Source organism: Narcine bancroftii, chromosome 10 (genome assembly GCF_036971445.1).
Source record: "Narcine bancroftii isolate sNarBan1 chromosome 10, sNarBan1.hap1, whole genome shotgun sequence".
NCBI lineage: Eukaryota > Metazoa > Chordata > Chondrichthyes > Torpediniformes > Narcinidae > Narcine > Narcine bancroftii.
Window position 1 is genome coordinate 64,076,438 of NC_091478.1, and position 20,330 is coordinate 64,096,767.

Below are 20,330 nucleotides of genomic sequence, written 5' to 3' on the forward strand. Positions count from 1 at the left end.
GAAAAGGGTGCACAGAGTTACTGGTAAGAATAAGTAAGTTTTTTTCAATCTTTCAAGATTAGTGTAGTTGGTATAGAAGACAGGGCAGTGGCATGCTCCCTCTGCAGGATAGGAGTTATCAGAGAGGCATTCAGTGTCCTTGGTATGCATATCAATTGGAAGGGAGCTCAGCTGCAGGTCCTTCTTGACAGAATCAGGGAACTGGAGCTGGAGTTGGATGAACTCTAGATCAACAGGGAGGTCAAAAAGATTAATAGATTACAGTTAGAGTGATGTGGTCACACCTAAGGAGCAGACTGGAGACCTCTAGGAAGGGTAAAGGGAGTAAGCAGAGAGTACCGTGTTGCTATTCCCCTCAGTAATATGTATACCACTTTAGATAAAGTTGGGGGCAATGACTTTTCAGAGAGCAGCATTAGCCAGGTCAGGCTTTGAGGTTCAGCAGGGAAGAGTGGAGTTGGGCAGTGATGGGTGACTCCATAGTTAGAGAAGCAGCAGGAGGTTTTGTGGCTGGCCAGGTGCCATGGTCAATGAAGTCTCTGAGCAGTTGCGCAACATTCTCAAAGGAGAGGGAGAGCACCCATGGATTGCTGTGGATATTGGCATCAATGACATAAGTCACAAAAATAATGAGGCCCTACAGAGTGCATTTCGGGGGATAGGAAGGGTTGCCTTTTTGATAAAAGAAACATGATAAAAGTGCTCAGAGGATGTTCCTGGGAGATTGTCCAGAGAAGGTGTAATGGTACAACTTAGAAACAAGAAAAGAATGATCACTTTGATGAGGCTAATATATTATAAGCCCCCAATACTCAAGGGCAATTGAAAGAGCAGATATGTAGGAACATTGCATTTAGGTATACGAATAATAGTTGTATTAATGGGAGATTTTAACTTCCCTAACATTGACTGAAGCACCACAGTTGGACTCCCATTTTTTGCTTCCATGGATTTTAGATTTCAGCAATATACTTGTTATCTATTTACACTTAGCTTATCTTTTGGATACTTGCAAAATTTTGTGTGAATGACCCATCCAAACCCAGTGGCGGTGAAGGCCTATGAAGGTGCTGCCTTTCCCTTTTATCAGATCCCTGTGAGGGAAAAGATCAGGGAAGGTGCAAAATACCTCGATTCCAGCTCGTATTACCTCTGTTTCTTCTGACTCTCTGGAAGGACGAAGTCAGCATTGAATGGCCTGCCTCCACTCGGAACTGCCATCAACCAAATCAGAGGGCAACGAGGCCATTGTTGGGGCCGCCCGGTTGCTTAGTAACGGTTGCGCGCGCGCGCGCTTCTCCCAGGCTATGGCCCGGGGGGAAATAGAGCCGGGTGGCGCTCCCCACAGCTGATGCAGGGCACAAATGTGGCGAGGAATGGGGGGGGGAAACGCCCACCAAGAAAACCCCCCTAAGGGTCAAATCTCGAAGCTAAACCAGGCTAACGTGAAGGACCACGATGGCTTGAAGCGAACCAGTGTGGCTGTGCTCAAATATAACCCCGGCTTGGACGACAAGCGCAAGAAGGTCTTGAGGAAGGGCAGAGAAGAGACTCAGCCGTGGAGGACCATGCACGGTGGCACAGGTAACACCCACTGCTGAATGGGCATGAAGGGTACCTAGGATGGGAGAAAAGCTACCCCGTTGTTTCACTGCCTCAGAACATCACGAAATGCGCGATAGTCCCCGCAGTGGTTTGTTTCTATTCGCTGTACATTAAGATTCAACCAAGTTATTTACAGCGTGCAAATAATCTTATTAAATGGTGAGCTAAAGGGCCTTGCCGAACACTCCACTCTTTTCACCCTGCTGGGTGGATTTGGTAAAGTTTCTTTCTTTTAAGACTATTTTTATTGTTTTATCAGAAACACGCACCAAAAAAGCAGTAAATCAATTGCAATGAAACCTTTACAGATTTACAAATGATAACATGGTACAGTAGCAATACTACTTGATTCTAAATCCAATAAGTGCGAATACATACAATATTATGAGATAAGTAAGAAAAGAATGAAAAGAAAAATAATTCATACCCACAACAATCGAGGTTAAAATTCATATTGTGTGTAGTGTTACATCCACACAAGCAAACAAGCCCGCCCATTGACATTCAGCATCGCACCTAATTAGTCAAATTATGGAAGTGAGCAATAAATGGGCCCCAAGTCATAAATCAAAAGAAATCTTGATTTCAATCAAACCCAGGTCGTTGGTGCAGTAATAGTGAACTTCTCCTCCGTCAACTCTGTTCTGTATCCATTCTTCCTGTTTACCCTTCCATTCTTTGCCTAAAGTGTCAGACCTCTCTGTCCTACAACCTTTCGTCCAGACTTGTTGATCAATATTATGTCAGAACAGGAATTTTTATCAAACTTATGCCATGGCTTTTAAAACACTATTCCCATCCTAGTCTCTGGCTAGCAAATCCTAGTTAATATAGGGGCTAAATACATTACTGAGAGTGGTAATGCGGTGGGTTTTTTTGCTCTTGTGAAGATCATCAAGTTGCTTTTGATGCAATAAATATGTAATACAAAAGGATGCACAGAGCAAGCTGTTGGTTGAGGGGAAATCATAGCAACCAAACCAGGTGTCTTCTGCTGTCCTTCAAAGTAGTGCCATAGGGAAAAAAAAGATACAAATAGATCCACTATTTTAATATATAACTTTGAACAATAAATAACAACAAATAATGTTGGAAATACCCAATATGTCAACTAGTACCTGTGGAAACAGAAGCATAATTTCAAGGCGACGACCTTCCATTAGAATAGTGACAAAAAAATTCTGAGAGTACATTATGTTAGTAAAGTGACTGCTAATTGACTCAAGAACCTAGGCAGGATGAATGAATAATGTGATTTACATTTTGACTGAAAGCTTCTAACATGTGATTTGCACCATACCTCTAACATTATTGCCAAACTCTCAAAATTGCTGCCAGGATGCTGAAGTTTGTTATTTTGAAACAATAGGCGGTTTGGAGGATTACAAAGGGATGTACAGTGCCATCCATAATGTTTGGGACAGGCACTTTTTTCCTTTATTTGCTTCAGTTTTAAATTTGTAATCCACAGTTTTAAATTTATAATCAAACAATTCACCCATGATTAAAGAGCACATTCCAGATTTTATTCAAGGTTATTTGTATACATTTTGATTTGACCATATAGAAATTACAGCACTTTTTATACATAGTCTCCCCATTTCAGGGCACCATATTGCTTGGGACATTTGGCTTCATAGGTGTTTGTGAATACTTGGGTATGTTTAGTTACTTTGTTGGTGCAGGTATAAGAGAGCTAGGCTTGCTTGCAAGCTTTTGATCACCTTTGGAGTCTGTAGGTGCCATTTTTTAAACATGAGGACCAGAGTTGTGCCAATGAAAGTCAAAGAAGTCATTATGAGGCTGAAAAACATGAATAAAACAGTAAAAGACATCACCCAAACCTTAGGATTACCAAAATCAATTGTTTAGGACATCATTAAAGCATACTAGTGAGCTCCGTAATCGCAAAAGGACTGGTAGGCCAAGGAAGACCTCCTCTGCTGATGGCAGCAGAATATCATCATAATGAAGAAAAATCTCCAAATGCCCATCTGACAGATCAGAAATACTCATTAGGTAGATGTGGGTGTGTCAATAGGCCCTTTCATAAAGCAAAACAAATCCAAACATAAAGGCAGAGATTCTCTGTCCTCGCATCGGAAAACTTACCTTCACGAATGCTCCCTGACCAGGTCCAAGGCGCCGACTCCAATCGCTCTCCGAAGTAATATCAGCAGCAGAACGGAGCACTCTGCCACGCATCATGAATATACTGCTGCTGCAAGCAGCTGGCTGGGGCAGGCTGATGACACCATCAGCACGTGACCCATCTCACTTTTCTCTCTACCACTCACTCACCTCTCTCCCTCTATGACCCCCTCAGGACAAGGGTGGCCAGTGGGGGCCATCAGGGCTGCGGTGGCTGGCCCGTCGGGGTGGCTGTGACAGCCCAGCCGACTGCTCCTCACTGGGCTGTTTTGGCCTTCGCGGCTGCTCATCGGTAGGACAGAGCAATGGCCGTCTACCCTACCTATAATCCCTCATGCAGCTGGAACTGTTCTGGGAAACACAGAGTGGATCCAGCTGCATGGGGGATTATGGATAACAAAGTCAGCCATTGCTTGGCATGTATGTATGGCGTCATGGCACCAGTAGGCATGCCTCCTGATTGCCACATCAATGCCCCATCCACCTTCAGGCATTTTTAGGCCTGCGCTGTAAATTCTACATGGTCAAAACAAAATGTGTATAAATAACCTTGTATAAAATCTGGAATATACACTTTAATTACATGTGAATTGTTTGATTACAAATTTAAAACTGTTGAGCACAGGGGCAAATAAAGTAAAACGGTGGCACGGTTGGTGAACGGTTAGCGCAACGCCTTCACAGAGCCAGTGATTGGGACCGGACCTGGTACGTTCTCCCCGTGTCTGCATGGGTTTTTTTCTCTGGGGGGGTCCAGTTTCCTCCCATCCTTCAAAAAACGTACAAGGGTGTAGGTTAATGGCATGTAAAATCGGCAGCACAGTCTCATATGACAGAATTGGCCTGTTACTGTGCTTTATGTTTAATTTTTAAAAATTCAAAAAGATGTCTGTCCCAAATATTATGGTGGGGTATAAATATTATCACCAAGTAAAAATTATTAAAGGAATCCAAATTATTTAAAATTGGACAAAAATATATATAATAATGTGTATAATTATAAAAGTTTGGAATGAGATAAAATAAAACTCAAAACTAATATATGAAATTATAGATGAACATATAAAATACATATCTATCTATATATATCTATACAGTACACACACACACACACACACACACACAAAATAAACAAGAAACAAGCTCACTTTGAATGTTGTATGCCTATACAACTGATTTAATAAAAATAAACTGATAATTTTGTTCTTATGTGTGTCAGATTTTCTGTGTTGGCCAAATGCAAAGTGAATTTTACATAACAATAAGAGCCAGTGCCTGTTCTTTTTTTGTATTGACATACAAAGTATTGAGTACAGGAGTTGGGATGTTATGTTAAAGTTGTATAAGCTATTGGTGAGGCCAAATTTGGTGCATTGCATACTGGTTTGGTCACCTAACTACAGGAAAGACATCAATAAGATAGAAAGAGTGCAGAGTAAATTTACTAAATGTTCCCCGGCCTTCAAGAACTGAGTTACAGGGAAAGGTTAACAGGTTAGAACTTTATTCCCTAGAGCGTTGAAGAATGAGGGGAGATTTGATAGGTATTTAAAATTATGAGGGGGATAGACAGAGTAAATGTAGATAGCTTTTACCACTGTGGGTAGGTGAGATACAAACCAGAGGACATGGGTTAAGAGTGAAAGGGGAAATGTTTAGGGCAACATGAGGGAGAACTTCACACAGAGAGTGGTGGGTGTGTGAAACGAGCTTCCAACTAAAGTGGTGAATGTGGGCTCAATTTTAACACTTAAGAAGAATTTGGACAGGTACATGGATGGGAGGGGTATAGGTCGGTGGGACTAGGGAAAAAATGGATCGGCCATTTAGAAATAGAAGGGCCGAAGAGGCCTGTTTCTGGGCTATAATGTTCTATGATTAGAATTAAATGACAAAGTGCTACAGTGTTTGTGAGGAGGAGCAGCACTGAAAAAAAAAAGTAAACTAAGCTCTATAACTTGTGTTAAATAATCTTACAAAAAAGGCAAAAAAAACTCTAATTCTGAAAAGTACCAAGAAGTAAAGGTAAAAGTAATAGAACTAAATGATTTACCAGCCATATGCAGCTCTCTATTACTTTATCCAAAAACACAATAAAGTTGACAAACACACCCTTCTGAACTATTACACCGATTCTCTGACTTCTCGTATTGTACAAACATATTTACTCCAATGGACACCAAAAGCACTGTTATATTCCCTTTATCCATCCATATTTCAGCTCGTCTTCTGCAAAATGTTCCTACATTTTGAAACTTTCAAAGTTAACTATCTCAGTACTATCTTGGTGAACTTGCACCATTCATAAATCCAAATCAAACAAACTTTTGACTGCATTATAACTTGCATTGCATTCCATTCACTCTTCACTCCTGCATATGCAGACTTTCGATACTGCCAATGCAGAAATAATGTAAACTTAAAATTCCTATCCTTGTGATTCAAACTCTCCATGTTCTGAATCCTTTTTAGCTTGATGGACTGTAGCCCTACAGATCTGTCAATCCAGAATTGCTTACCTTCTACTGCAATCCTAAGTTTAAATATTTCTGTGCTTTCATTAACTTCCATGCCCATCTTCCCTTTAGGGTGCTTCATGAAATTTTTAATTCTGCCCTAATACCTCTTTGTGGCTCTCAGTCATTTTAGCAGCCAGCAGCTTTGGCTCTTCAGATATTTAAAGAGACAGAGAGAATCAACTGTTGCCCAGAAATTTTATGGAGATGTACAAAAAGACATTATAAGACCAGCTGCATGTTGATGGAATTAATGCCTCAGTTTCTGAACATTCTTCGCTAACCTTGGGTACTTTTGAGGGCCAAAACTGAATAACTGACACATGCAGAAAGCCAATCATGGTCACAAACCTTGTATAACAGCCATTCTGGCAATCAAGGCACTGGTCACATATATTGTGTATTTGTACACAACCAACCACAATAGCCATCAAATCTCTGGCAGAACTTTAGAATTAGGAACACGAGGTTAGTAATTATTCTGACAGCCACTGAGACATTGTGGCAACTTGATGCAGCAGGCAGCATCTTATTTCACTGGGGTGGGTATATATACCTCAGACACTAATGACTGGCAGACTGTGATTAGTGAGGTACTAGGCTTTAGATTTGGGTAAGTTTCCTAGTTTGTAGGAGAAACACAATTATGTATATTTCTAAGGCTAGAGAAGAGGCTTCAACATAGAATAGACAGGCCAAATGACTGATAAAGGGAGTTGCTTGAGGAACAATGGGTTAGCAGCATCTGTGGAGAAAAATAAAATCAACATTTTAGGTCAAGACCCTTCATCAAAATTGAATGTGGAGAGGGGAGCTAGCCAGTACAAAGAGGAGAGGGACAGGGGCCAGTAGGTAATTAGTAGACTAAAAAGGGTGACAGACAGGAGCCAGATGGGGGAGCAGGAGTGGAGTTAGGAGATAGGTAACAAGTTAGAGTTAACTACCAGAGGACACATGTTTAAAAGGAGGGAAAGTTTAAACAAGATTTGAAAGGGAAATTTATTTTATACCGTACAGGGAGTGGTAGGTAGCCATGCAGATAGAATAGCAACATTAAAAAGCTATTTAGACAGATATGTGAACAGGTCAGGAATAGAGGGATATGGATTGTGTGCTAACAGATAGAATATTTAATAGAATATTTTCTATTAAAATCATGTTTGGTGCAGACACAAAGCAACTGTCTAATCAGTTGGTCATGAATGCTGCCTGGCCCATTGAATCCCTTCAGCTTCTCATTGTTTGTTCATTAGTCCAGTAAATCCTGTTACGGAAAACAAACAAAAAAAATCTTTAGATGTTGAACTTTTTCAAATGGTGTTTCTCTTTTTTTCTGTAGAAGTATATTTTTCTGGCCATGTGATCAGACATTTGAAACCACACTCTCAGAGGTTAGTTAGGATTAAAGTTTAAATAGTTTTTCTTTGTCTGTTTGATTCTATTGTACCACAAGAAAGAACTTGTTCTTGAAATTGACCAAATACTCTTTTAATTTAAGTTCTGCTGGTAAAGAAAGTGTGGCAAGGAAATCCTCAGAGACGAATTACCCAAAGAATCAAGTAAATCAATTAAGGGCAATTCCTCAGAAGGAACTACCTCCAAGGCAAACTCTTTCAACCCCTGGCCCACAACCATGGGTTGAACCAAAGAAAGGAGGTAAGTTTCAATTAGTATTAAACTGTTGCCAACTTTTTCCATCCTTTTTTTAATGAGATTTTCTTTTCTTAGATCACAATTCTGCTTCAGTGTCGGGTGAGTATATTTTGCTTTTACAACAAATGCTTCAGTATTTGCTTGATATGGTAAATAGCTTACTTTAAAAAAAGATAAACAATGATCTACTTGGAATACTTAACAAATAGTGGCAATATTTCTTTCATCTGTATGGAATTTATCTTCATTGGAATGATTAGGATATTACTGTACAATATCAAGGTTCAAGTTTTTTATTGTTGTGATAGTACAGACCTATTTCCAATGTATATAATTACAGTATCTAGAGTGTAATGACTGTGCTTACAGCGATTGGCTGAGAGCTTAGCCACGCCTACTGTCTGGGCCTTAAAGGGTTGTGTCCCTACCCAGGTCCGATCATTCCGGACTGGTCGGCCACCTGTGAAGAGCTCCTGTCTTTTGCTAATAAAAACCTTGGTTTGGATCAACAAGTTTTTGGTTCTTTCGACGAGCTCTAAAATTTTATTAGCAAAAATAATTTTTTTTAAAAGGGATGGAGCGTCTGACTCGGCCAGAAAAACTTGACATCGACCCACAGTCAGCTACAGCCTTCAAAGCCTTTAAGTTTTGGCTGATGAACTTTGAAAACTTCCTAAGGCTCATTGAGGTGGAGGAGGATAACCAGCGTCTAACAGCATTGCTGTCTATGGTGTCCTTGAGAGTCTACGAGAACATCCAGGATGAGACCACTTACACCGCAGCCATAAGGTACTGAAAGAACTGTACGATCAACCAATGAACAGAGTTCATGCTCGGCTCGTGCTTGCGTCGAGGAAGCAACAGCCCGGCGAGTCCAGCAGGGCATATTTACAAGTAGTCAAGGCGTTGGGCAAGGACTGTAACTGTGTGGACAAAACTGCTGCCAAGATCAGAAACGATCTTGTCCGGGATGCCTATGTGGCCAGGCTCCGATCGAACGAAGTGAGGCTGAGCTTGCTCGAACAAGGGGTAGAAAAACTAGAGGACGTGGCCCGGATTGCAATCACAATGGAGGATGCAGCCTTAAAGTCAAACGAGTTCTCTAGGGACTGGACCCCACGTTCTGATGTGAGTAGAGTGCCCTTCAACCCTACCACCCCCCGAGATACTGACGGCCTGTCGGCTGCTGCTACACTGCCCCCTGCGAACCCAAAATGTTATTTCTGCGGGAGGGACAAGCACAGCAGGTCCCAGTGCCCAGCAAGAAAAGTCAGGTGCCAGAAGTGCCTTAAAAACGGCCACTTTGCTGCAGTCTGTAGGTCTAAAATGGCCACCGGCAAACACAGTGCCTCATGTGAAGCCCAACCGCCACTATCCCATTCAAACTCTTCTTCCCCAGAGCTCTCGTCCAATGAGAGCGAGGGCTCCCCTGCACGGCAACGCCTGACGTCACGGAGACGCCGAACCTGGAAGGGGCAGCCCACCCTAGCAACCATGATGTTGGCCCGCCTCTCGCCCCCGTGCGGAACACTCGACCCGGCCTTGGTCCCGACTGTAGAGCCCACTATTGCCACGGCCACGACCACCCCCGGTGATGACGCTACCACTACCGCTGCTCGCTCCCCTGCTACTGCTGCCCATGCTGCTGCTGGCCACGCCGCCGCCGGTGCGGCCACCGCGACCGACTGGGGACCCGCCGCAGCCAACCAGGTACTCGCCCTAGCGTCCGTCGCTGATGACCGCTGGGGCCCAACCGCCGTGACTGATGACCTACCCACCGCCAACCGCGAGCAACAACCCCCACTACTTACCATTCATTCGCCGACGCCGCCACAACAGTGCCTCCAGGAGTACCTCCGGGAGTACCTCAAACCTGCTCCTCCAGCGCTGACTGCGTCTATGACGTCATCCCGTTGCGTGACGTCATCCTGTTGCGTGACGTCAACACGCGGAACTCCCCTGTCAACAGGATCAGTGGCTGCTTCTATAACACTATAAATCAGTAATGCTCTCATCCCTTCACTAAAGCAATGGATCTGATTAAAGTGTATGGACACTACACCAATTGCTTATTTGACTCTGGGTCAACTGACAGTTTTATCCGGCCAGATCTGGCCCTCCGTGACGGACTTGACATTATCCCCACTACCCAGACGATCTCATTAGCGATGAGGTCGCACTCGACCGGGATAAAGGGGTATTGCATCACCACGCTGGAAGTACAGGGCGTAACAGTCACCCACTTCAAATTATTCATCCTTCCCCAATTGTGCGCCCCAGTGTTGCTGGGATTAGACTTTCAGTGTCAGTTTCGAACGGTGTCCCTACATTTTGGGGGACCCCACGCCCCCCTCTCGGTCTGCCATCGCCCCACCCCTGAAGCACCCGAGCAACCCGCCCCCGTGCCACTCCTGCGGGCTTTCCACACTCCAGATTGCCCTGCCAGCACTCTTCACAAACCTCACCCCTGGCTGGAAGCCTGTGGCCACCAAAAGTCGGCAATATACTTACAAAAACAGGCAATTCATTAGGAGTGAGGTGCTTAGATTGCTGGATGAGGGCATCATTGAACCCAGTTCAAGTCCCTGGAGAGCCTAGGTGGTGGTTGTCAAGAACGACTATACGCTGGATGCGTACCCCCTGCCACACATCACGGATGTGGTGAATCAGATCACCCAATACCGCATATTCTCCACCATTGACCTACGTTCGGCCTACCACCAGCTCCCGATCCGCTGTGAGGACCGACTATTCATGGCCTTCGAAGCGAATGGGCGGCTGTATCAATTTCTCAGGGTACCATTCGGGGTCACGAATGGTGTCGCGGTCTTCCAGCGGGAAATGGACCGGATGGTGGACCAGAACGGGCTAACTGCTACCTTGCCGTATCTGGACAATGTCACCATCTGCGGCCACGACGCCAACCTAGACAAATTTCTTCAAACTGCCGGTCGGCTGAACCTGACGTGCAAAGTGTGTCTTCCGGACCACACGACTCGCGATTCTAGGTTGCATGGTGGGAGAACGGGGTAGTGATGCCAGATCCTGACCGCATGCGTCCCCTAATGGACTTACCCCCCCCCCCCCCCCCCATACCCAGAAAGCGCTCAAACGCTGCCTGGGCTTTTTCTCATATTACGCCCAATGGGTTCCACACTACGCCAACAAGGTGCATCCTCTTATCAAGACCACCTCCTTTCCCCTCTCGACCGAAGCCAGAGTGGCTTTCGATCGAATCAAATCCGACATCGCCGCTGCAATGCTGCATGTGATCGATGAGTCTGTCCCGTTTCAAGTCGAGAGCTATGCATCCGAATTTGCCCTGGCAGCCACCTTGAACCAGGCCAGTTGTCCTGTAGCCTTCTTCTCCAGAACCCTCCAGGGTCCAGAGAGTAGACACTCCTCGGTCGAGAAGGAGGCCCAGGCCATAGTTGAAGCGGTGTGTCGTTGGAGACATTACCTCGCTGGGAGGCGCTTTACACTGTTGACTGATCAACGCGCGGTCTCCTTCATGTTCAGCAACACCCAGCAAGGTAAGATAAAAAACGACAAAATCGCCAGATGGAGAATTGAACTCTCCGCCTTTAACTATGACACCCTGTACCGGCCTGGTAAGCTCAACGACCTGCCTGACGTGCTCTCTAGGGGGACATGCGCCAGCGTACAGATGGACAGACTACATAAACTCCATGAGGCGCTCTGTCATCCAGGGGTCACTAGGCTTGCGCACTTTGTGAAGGCGCGCAACCTACCCTACACAGTCGAGGAGATTCGCTCCATGACCCGAGCCTGTTCGGTGTGCGCTGAATGCAAGCCCCACTTCTTTTGTCCGGGGAACTCCCACGTTATCAAAGCCACCCACCCCTTTGAGTGTCTTAGCGTAGACTTTAAGGGGACCCTACTGTCGACCAACCATAATAACTACATCCTTACGGCCATCGACGAGTATTCCTGCTTCCTGTTTGCTGTGCCCTGCCCAGACACCACCACCATCTCTGTGATACAGGCCCTTCACAGTATCTTCACCATTTTCAGGTACCTCAATTCCATCCACAGTGATAGGGGGTCCTCATTCATGAGCACAGAGCTGCAACAGTACCTTCTGGAGTGTGGTATCACTTTAAGCAGGACCACCAGCTATAACCCACACGGTAACGGCCAGGTCAAGAGGGAGAATGCCACCATCTGGAGAGCGGTTACACTGGCTCTTCGGTCTAAAGGTCTCCCCACCTCTCACTGGCAGGAGGTTCTCACTAGTGCCTTACACTCCATCCGCTCCCTCCTATGTACCGCAACAAATGCCACCCCCCATGAAAAGATGTTCCTTTTCCCAAGGAAATCCGAATCAGGAACCACTGTCCCAGCATGACTCACTGTCCCTGGCCCCGTCCTTTTGCGACGTCACGTCCGGCACTCAAAGAACGACCCCTTGGTTGACCGAGTGACTCTACTCCACGCGAACCCGCATTACGCCTACGTTGAGTTCCCAGACGGGCGGGAGGACACCGTTTCAGTGCGGGACCTAGCTCAGGACGTGGTAGGCCCAGCAACCCCACCCCCCCCCAACCCAACCTTTCCCAACTCTTTATTCCCCAAGCCCCGTGCCAGAACAGAAGGACCAAGAGCACCCCAATGACCCGGGCCACCCTGCCGACAACACGGCTGGGAAATTGAGCGAAGGAGCGGTTGCACCCGACGAGCCTGCTGGCGACACCACTCCAGCGACCCCAATCCCGGCACCACGGCGGTTACGCCGGATGGTCAGACCCCCTGACTGCTACAGTCCTTAACCTACCCCTTCCATTCATTCTCTCCTTTTTTTTCCTTCCCTTCTCCCTCTTCAGCCCTTCCACCCCAGGGTCAGTTCTCCAAGAAGGGGTGAATGTCATAGTACAGACCTATCACCAATGTATATAGTTACAATATCTAGAGTGTAATGACTGTGCTTACAGCGATTGGCTGAGAGCTTAGCCACGCCTACTGTCTGGGCCTTAAAGGGTTGTGTCCCTAGCCAGGTCGGATCATTCCGGACTGGTCGGCCACATGTGAAGAGCTCCTGTCTTTTGCTAATAAAAGCCTTGGTTTGGATCAACAAGTCTTTGGTTCTTTCGACGAGCTCTACAATTGTCATGTAACAATACATTAAAAATGTAACATACATGATATACTTTAACTTTTGCCTGCCATAAGCCTGGCTCCCCTAACAATAGGGGAAAGAGAAGCAAAAGAGAGTCCCTTCAGAGTTGCTCAGTGTCTGTGAATTCACCTCCAGTGCTCCTTCAGCCTTCTGTTTGATTCATCGGTAACCCAAGCTCCAGATCCAAACCTCTGATACGATTAGGAAGCCATCAGCACCCAAAGCCCTTCGGGAGCAGTTCTTACCCTCAGCACCCTCTCAAATCCTGGGTCCAATACCTGGTTCCCGTTAGCCAGTCTCCAGCAGTGCGCAGCTGTATGGGTCCTCCAAACAAAAGTCACCTGCGGCCTGTGTGGGTCCCTCAGCCCCTGAGCTCCTTGCTGGTTTGCCACCATGATCATCTTCCCTGTAGGGTCCTTCAGCCGCTGAGCCTATTGTTAGTCCACTGCCATGATCACCATCCTATAGGGTCATCTTCCATGCTTCTCCTCAACGGAGGATGTTCATCCCATTTCTGGTGCCCTGCACAAGTCTGCGACCCCTCATGGCAGCTGCCAAGTATATATTTCAATGTGTTGCCATCTTGGGCACAGACCTCATGGTTGCAGGATTTTACTTACAAACACTTTCGGCTCCTTTAACACGCCTTTTAAAGCCTGTACGTAGCCGTCAGCCTTAAAACCAGGTGGTTGAACCCTTCAGACTAATGATGTCTCTCTGGTCTCCTGGGTCTGCACCAGTAGCAGTGCATGAATTTTTTTTTAATACTGATCTAAGAAGAACAAGGCAAATTGCTGTTTACCACATTTTCTGCACACATTCCAAAGATTAAATTATTTTGTAAATATGCATGTAAGAATTATGTTTCTAAGCAATTTCAATGATAATTTTATTACCTACCTGAAGGTGCAGTAACAAATATGATGTCAGCATCAAAAACATTTTGCACATGTTAATAGATGTATTTTGTACCATGTCCAGCTGTCTTTTATGAAAATTTTGGTGAGAGGATGTGGGAGTGCCACATTTTCTAAAACATTGTAGAAGGCACCAACGTTAGTCCAGATCTGTAACAAAGCAAAAGAATCAGTGTATATTTTTCATTTGAAACATTAACTGGTAAAAGGAAAACAGATCTGCAGTACAAAATGGTGATTCACAATTTTTCCTTTAAAACGAAAGCAGGTTAAGAACGAAAAACATAGTTACATTTATCAATTTTTTTTATTGACGGTGATATTTTGGCATGATTTGAATAAAACAGTATTAATGACATAGCCCATGAAAAACAGTGAGCTCAAAATGGTAACTTCGCTGGATTGGAGCCAATCCAAACTATCTCTCACCCACTGCTGAGGAGGGTCAATCTACTTGTTAGTATGCTCACTGGTACAGTGAGATCATGTCATTGTGCAATGGTCTGAGGTAAGAATGGACAACATCTGCGGTATTATCTTCAACAGCACCTAATAGCCTGAATATGCCTGGGATTGTCTGATCTTGGAAGCTGGCACAGGCTGGAGGGGAGACTGCCTAGGAACACCAGGTGCAGTAGTTTTCTGTGAGGAGCACTGGACAAAGTGGAGACTCTGTCTACCTTACGGTAGACAAAAGTTAAAGAATTTCATGTATGTTACATTATAAATGTAGTATTATGTGACAATAATGGAACCTTTACCTTTACCTTTACTCAGATGGTAAAACTCTGAATTTATTGTTTCAAAAATTTGTTAGAAGGAAATTAAGCAGGCTTTCTCAGTGGCTGTTGTGATTCATTCGCATTTTATAGGTTCCTCAACAATTGTGCTCTGCGAGGTAGCTTCGAGAAGGATGGTACTTTCCTCCTTTCTTCTTACCCAGCTGTATTTCCCATGGGTGTTGGATCTCCAATGTCACACATTTATCCCTCCTTTCACCTTCCTTTATGATGATCCTCTGATAAAATGATTGAGGTTTTCAAGTAAATGCACATAATTATGAATTAATTTGTATCTATATCCACATTAACACATTGAAATATGAATAAATTTGTTAAGATACCATAACTTTTAAAGGATCACCATAAAAGAGAACATTTTTTCAATAGTTTTTGGGATGCCAATTTAAAAAGATGAATGTTACACACTGAGATCAATGCCATTTACAGTAAAACCACCGATATTCAGCATCTGTGGGAATTGGTAAATGCTGGATAAATAAATTTGCCGGTTGCTTGAGATTGCATGTTGCATCATATTCATTCAACTAGTAAATACTTCTTCAACTTGTGCCTATCATTCCTTGATTCAGTTCAAGGTGGTTTATTGGGCACATGTGTCTAAAAATAAGTTAGCTCATATTTTTATCAATGTAAACCCTACTTGTGATAGGTGCAGAGTTGAGATCATTTCTGGAAAGGTGTCTTTGAAACCCTAACATCAGTTCTAGGATTAGAATTACAACCAAATCTATTTGGAGGCTGTGAATAATTGTCTTTTCAACATTATTAGCTAGAAAAGCCATATTACTAACCTACCTGCTGTACTTCAATGGCTCTCTCTTGTCATGTCATGATTAAGTTTGGAGAAAATTAGGAGTCAGATATTTGATACATCTTTTATATTTTAAGAAGTTTGGTGACTGTTTATTCAATATTTCCATGTAGTTTAAGAATCACAATTTTTAAATTAACTGATCTTGTATCTCTTTAATTTCTTTGTCTCTATCTTTCAGCTTTTCTTTTAATTCATTCATTTCTAATTCTACAGCTTTCTGACTTTCTTCCACTTCATCTGTTCTAGTTTTTGCATTCTGTCTTTGGCTTTTTCCATTTTAATTTTTATTGTGTTAAATTCTGTTGTTAAAATGTCCTTTAATATCTTCATTTGCTCATTAAAATATTCTCTATCTATTAACTATTTATCTTTTTTACTTTCCTCTTTTCAGTGTTAAGTTTTTATCTTTTTCTTCTCTAACTCCTTCTTTTATCTTCTGTTCATCTCTTCTTGCTGCGGTGTCATCTGCCTGATTCTTTCTGACAGTTCGTTTTTATCTTGTTGCTGGGCCCCCCTCCCGTCAGTGTCTTTTTTGTTATGTGTACTGTGCATCTTTTTGTGGGTCAGTGAGCCATTTTTGTAGTTCGTTCCAAGGAGGGCCATTGTCCAGCAGGGCTTCCAATGGCTTTGGGGATCGAGCATTCTTTTTTTAAGACAAGGCCTACCTCTTTTCTTTCTGCTGTTTTCCTGTCTTCTTTATCCGTCTCTCTGGTCTTTTCCTTTTTTTGTGCCATCTCTTGGGTTTTCTTGGATTCTTTATTTTTCAGGCCTTCTATGTTTTTTTTGTCCAGCTTTGATTTTTCTTTTTTTTTCTTTGCGGATGGCTATTCTTCTTTGGCCACTACTCCATCGGCGTGACGTCACCCCTGACCAAAAATGATATTAACACAAAACCCATTAATTCCCTTTACAATAGACAATTTATTTTTCAAGGAATGGGATAGAAAAGGAATCAAGAAAATAGAAGATTGCTTTTCGGGAAATAATTTATTAACATTTCAGCAATTAAAAGATAAATATGGAATAACACAAAGTACAATGTTTGCATATTACCAATTGAAAACTTATCTAAAAGATATATTGGGAAATAGCTTGAGATTACCAGAAAGTAGCAACTATGAATATTTAATCACAGACACAATGATAATTTTAAAAATTATTACAAACATGTACGTCAAATTACAATATAAAGAAGATGAAGTAAAGTATAAACTGAAACAAAGTTGGGAGAAAGATTTAAACACAGAGGTAAAGAATGAAACATGGGAGAAGTTATGCACAGGAACAATGAGGAACACGATAAATACTAGATTATGTGTGATTCAATATAACTGGCTACACAGATTCTATATTACTCCTCCGAAATTAAAAGCGTGGGACCCAACAGGATCAGATAGATGTTTTTGTTTCAAACAAGAGATTGGATCAATATTACATGCAATTTGGACATGCTCAAAAGTAAAAACTTTTTGGGAAGATCTAAACCTAATATTAAACAAAATCACGTAAAAAAAAAAAAAATACCAAAATATTTTCTGTTAAATAATATAAAATACAAAAAGTTAGGATTAAAATTAGACAAACCCCAAATAAAATTTATTATGATAGAGCAAGCAGTAGCAAAAAATGTATTATGGCAACTTGGAAAATGGAAACAAACCTTAAAATACAACAGTATTATACTGAAATAAACAAGGGTATTCCATTAGAAAAAAATTACATACAATCTGAAAGTCAAGTGTACATTATTTGAACAAATTTGGGAACCATACGTAAAATATGTTGGAGAATGTCGACCACAAACCTCCATATCGTAAAACAACATAATTATGAGCATAATAAGATTTAAATATGTGAAAGTACACGATACAATTTTTTTGGTTATTTCTTTGTTTGAAGTGTTTTATCATTTATTGATTTTTGATGGGGGCTGGGGAAGGGGAGAGAGGAAGTGGAGGAAAAGAAAAAATGTCACTATGTATATTGTTTTTTTTAAATTTTTTATTTTTCACACTATAAATCACATTAGTCATGATACACACTTTTTCCTTTTCACACATATACAGTGACATTTTCTCCTCCCTCCTCCCAACCCACCCCCCCCTCCCATCCATTTAAAGTATACAATCTAGGATACATTAAACCAGTCAGACAATGTTGTCACTCAACAAAAATACACCAGAAATTCTACTGAGTCCATTCTTTTCTTTCCTTCTCCTTCCATCAACTTAGGTAATGATTGTCCCCGGTAGGTTTTCGCTATTGTATTTAATGTAAGGCTCCCATATTTGTTTGAATATTTCCATATTATTTCTTAAACTATATGTTATTTTTTCTAATGGAATACATTTATTCATTTCTATATACCATTGTTGTATTTTCAAATTATCTTCCAATTTCCAGGTTGACATAATACATTTTTTTTGCTACGGCTAGAGCTATCTTAACAAATCTTTTTTGTGCATACTCCAAATCAATTCCAAATTCTTTGTTTTTTATGTTACTTAGGAGGAAGATCTCTGGATTCTTTGGTATATTGTTTTCTGTTATTTTATTTAATATCTGATTTAGATCTTCCCAAAATTTTTTTACTTTCTCACATGTCCAGATTGCATGAATTGTTGTTCCCATTTCTTTTTTACATCGAAAACATCTATCAGATACTGTTGGGTCCCATTTATTTAACTTTTGAGGCGTAATGTATAGTCTGTGTATCCAGTTATATTGTATCATATGTAGCCTCGTATTTATTGTATTTCTCATCGTTCCAGAACATAATTTCTCCCATGTTTCCTTTTTTATCTTTATATTTAAATCTTGTTCCCATTTTTGTTTAGTTTTACCATTTGTTTCCTCATTCTCCTTTTCTTGCAGTTTAATATACATATTTGTTATAAATCTTTTGATTATCATTGTATCTGTAATCACATATTCAAGGTTACTTGCCTCTAGCAAACTCAAACTGCTTCCTAATTTATCCTTCAAGTAGGATCTCAATTGGTAATATGCCAGCGCTGTATCTTGAGTTATATTGTACTTATCTTTCATTTGTTCAAAGGATAAGAATCTATTTCCTGAAAAACAATTTTCTATTCTTTTAATCCCTTTTTTTTCCCATTCTCTAAAGGAAAGGTTATCTATTGTAAAAGGGAGTAACTTGTTTTGCGTCAATATTAGTTTTGGTAATTGATAATTTGTTTTATTTCTTTCTACATGAATCTTCTTCCAAATATTGAGGAGATGATGTAATACTGGAGAACTTCTATGTTGTACCAATTTTTCATCCCATTTATATAATATGTGTTCAGGTATCTTTTCCCCTATTTTATCTAATTCTAATCTCGTCCAGTCTGGTTTTTCCCTTGTTTGATAAAAATCTGATAGGTATCTTAATTGTGCGGCTCTATAATAATTTTTAAAGTTTGGCAGTTGTAAGCCTCCTTGTTTATACCATTCTGTTAATTTATCTAGTGCTATCCTCGGTTTCCCCCCTCTCCATAAAAATTTCCTTATTATTTTCTTCAACTCCTTAAAGAATTTTTCTGTCAGCTGTATTGGCAATGCCTGGAATAAGTATAATATCCTTGGAAAAATGTTCATTTTAATACAGTTTATCCTTCCTATTAGTGTTAGTGGCAAATCTTTCCAATGCTCTAAATCGTCCTGTAATTTTTTCATTAGTGGATAATAATTGAGTTTATATAGTTGGCCAAGATTTTTGTTTATTTGTACACCTAGGTATCTTATTGCCTGCATTTGCCATCTAAATGGAGATTCCTTCTTAAATTTTGAGAAATCCGCATTATTCATAGGCATTGCTTCACTTTTATTTACGTTTATCTTGTAACCCGACACTTCTCCATATTCCTTCAATTTCTTATATAATTCTTTTATTGATAGTTCTGGTTCTGTTAAGTACACAATAACATCATCCGCAAATAGACTGATTTTATATTCCTTGTCTTTTATTTTTATTCCTTTTATATTATTATCTATTCTTATCAATTCTGCTAGTGGTTCTATAGCTAACGCAAACAATAAAGGTGATAGTGGGCATCCCTGCCGCGTTGACCTGCTTAAGTTAAATTGCTTTGATACATGTCCATTTACTGTCACTTTCGCTAACGGTCCCTTATATAATGCTTTAATCCAATTAATATACTTCTCCGGTAAATTGAATTTTTGCAATACTTTGAACAAATAATTCCATTCTACTCTGTCAAAGGCCTTCTCTGCGTCTAAAGCAACTGCTACTGTACGTGCTTTATTTCCTTCTACTGCATGAATTAAGTTAATAAATTTACAAATATTGTCTGTTGTGCGTCTTTTTTTGATAAATCCAGTTTACCATTTTAGGTACATAATCTGCTAATCTGTTTGCTAATAGTTTAGCTATTATCTTATAATCTGTGTTTAGTAAAGATATTGGTCTATATGACACTGGTGAGAGTGGATCTTTCCCTTGCTTTAGTATTACTGAAATTATTGCTGTTTTACATGAATCTGGTAAGCTTTGTGTTTCATCAATCTGGTTGATTATATCCAGGAGGGGTGGAATTAATAAGTCTTTAAATGTTTTGTAGAATTCTATTGGGAATCCATCCTCTCCTGATGTCTTATTATTTGGTAATTTTTTTATTATCTCTTGTATTTCTACTATTCCAAATGGTTCTGTTAATTTATTTTGTTCCTCTATTTGTAGTTTTGGTAGTTCAATTTTAGTCAGAAATTCAT

The 20,330-nt window shown here is 41.4% G+C and overlaps 1 protein-coding gene across 7 annotated transcripts in view; it reads right to left on the bottom strand.

The window, feature by feature from the left end:
• csnk2a2b (casein kinase 2, alpha prime polypeptide b) overlaps positions 1-1,256 on the bottom strand; it is a 97,111-nt gene extending 95,855 nt beyond the window's left edge. For all 7 annotated transcript variants that reach the window (XR_011345667.1, XM_069901095.1, XM_069901092.1 and 4 more), the window contains exon 1: positions 1,151-1,256. Coding sequence is in view for 6 of the 7 variants with exons in the window: in XM_069901095.1 (XP_069757196.1) it covers positions 1,151-1,190 (40 nt within the window). In the remaining variant the exon portion in view is untranslated. The remainder of the gene's footprint in view (positions 1-1,150) is intronic.
• Positions 1,257-20,330: the final 19,074 nt, after the last annotated feature.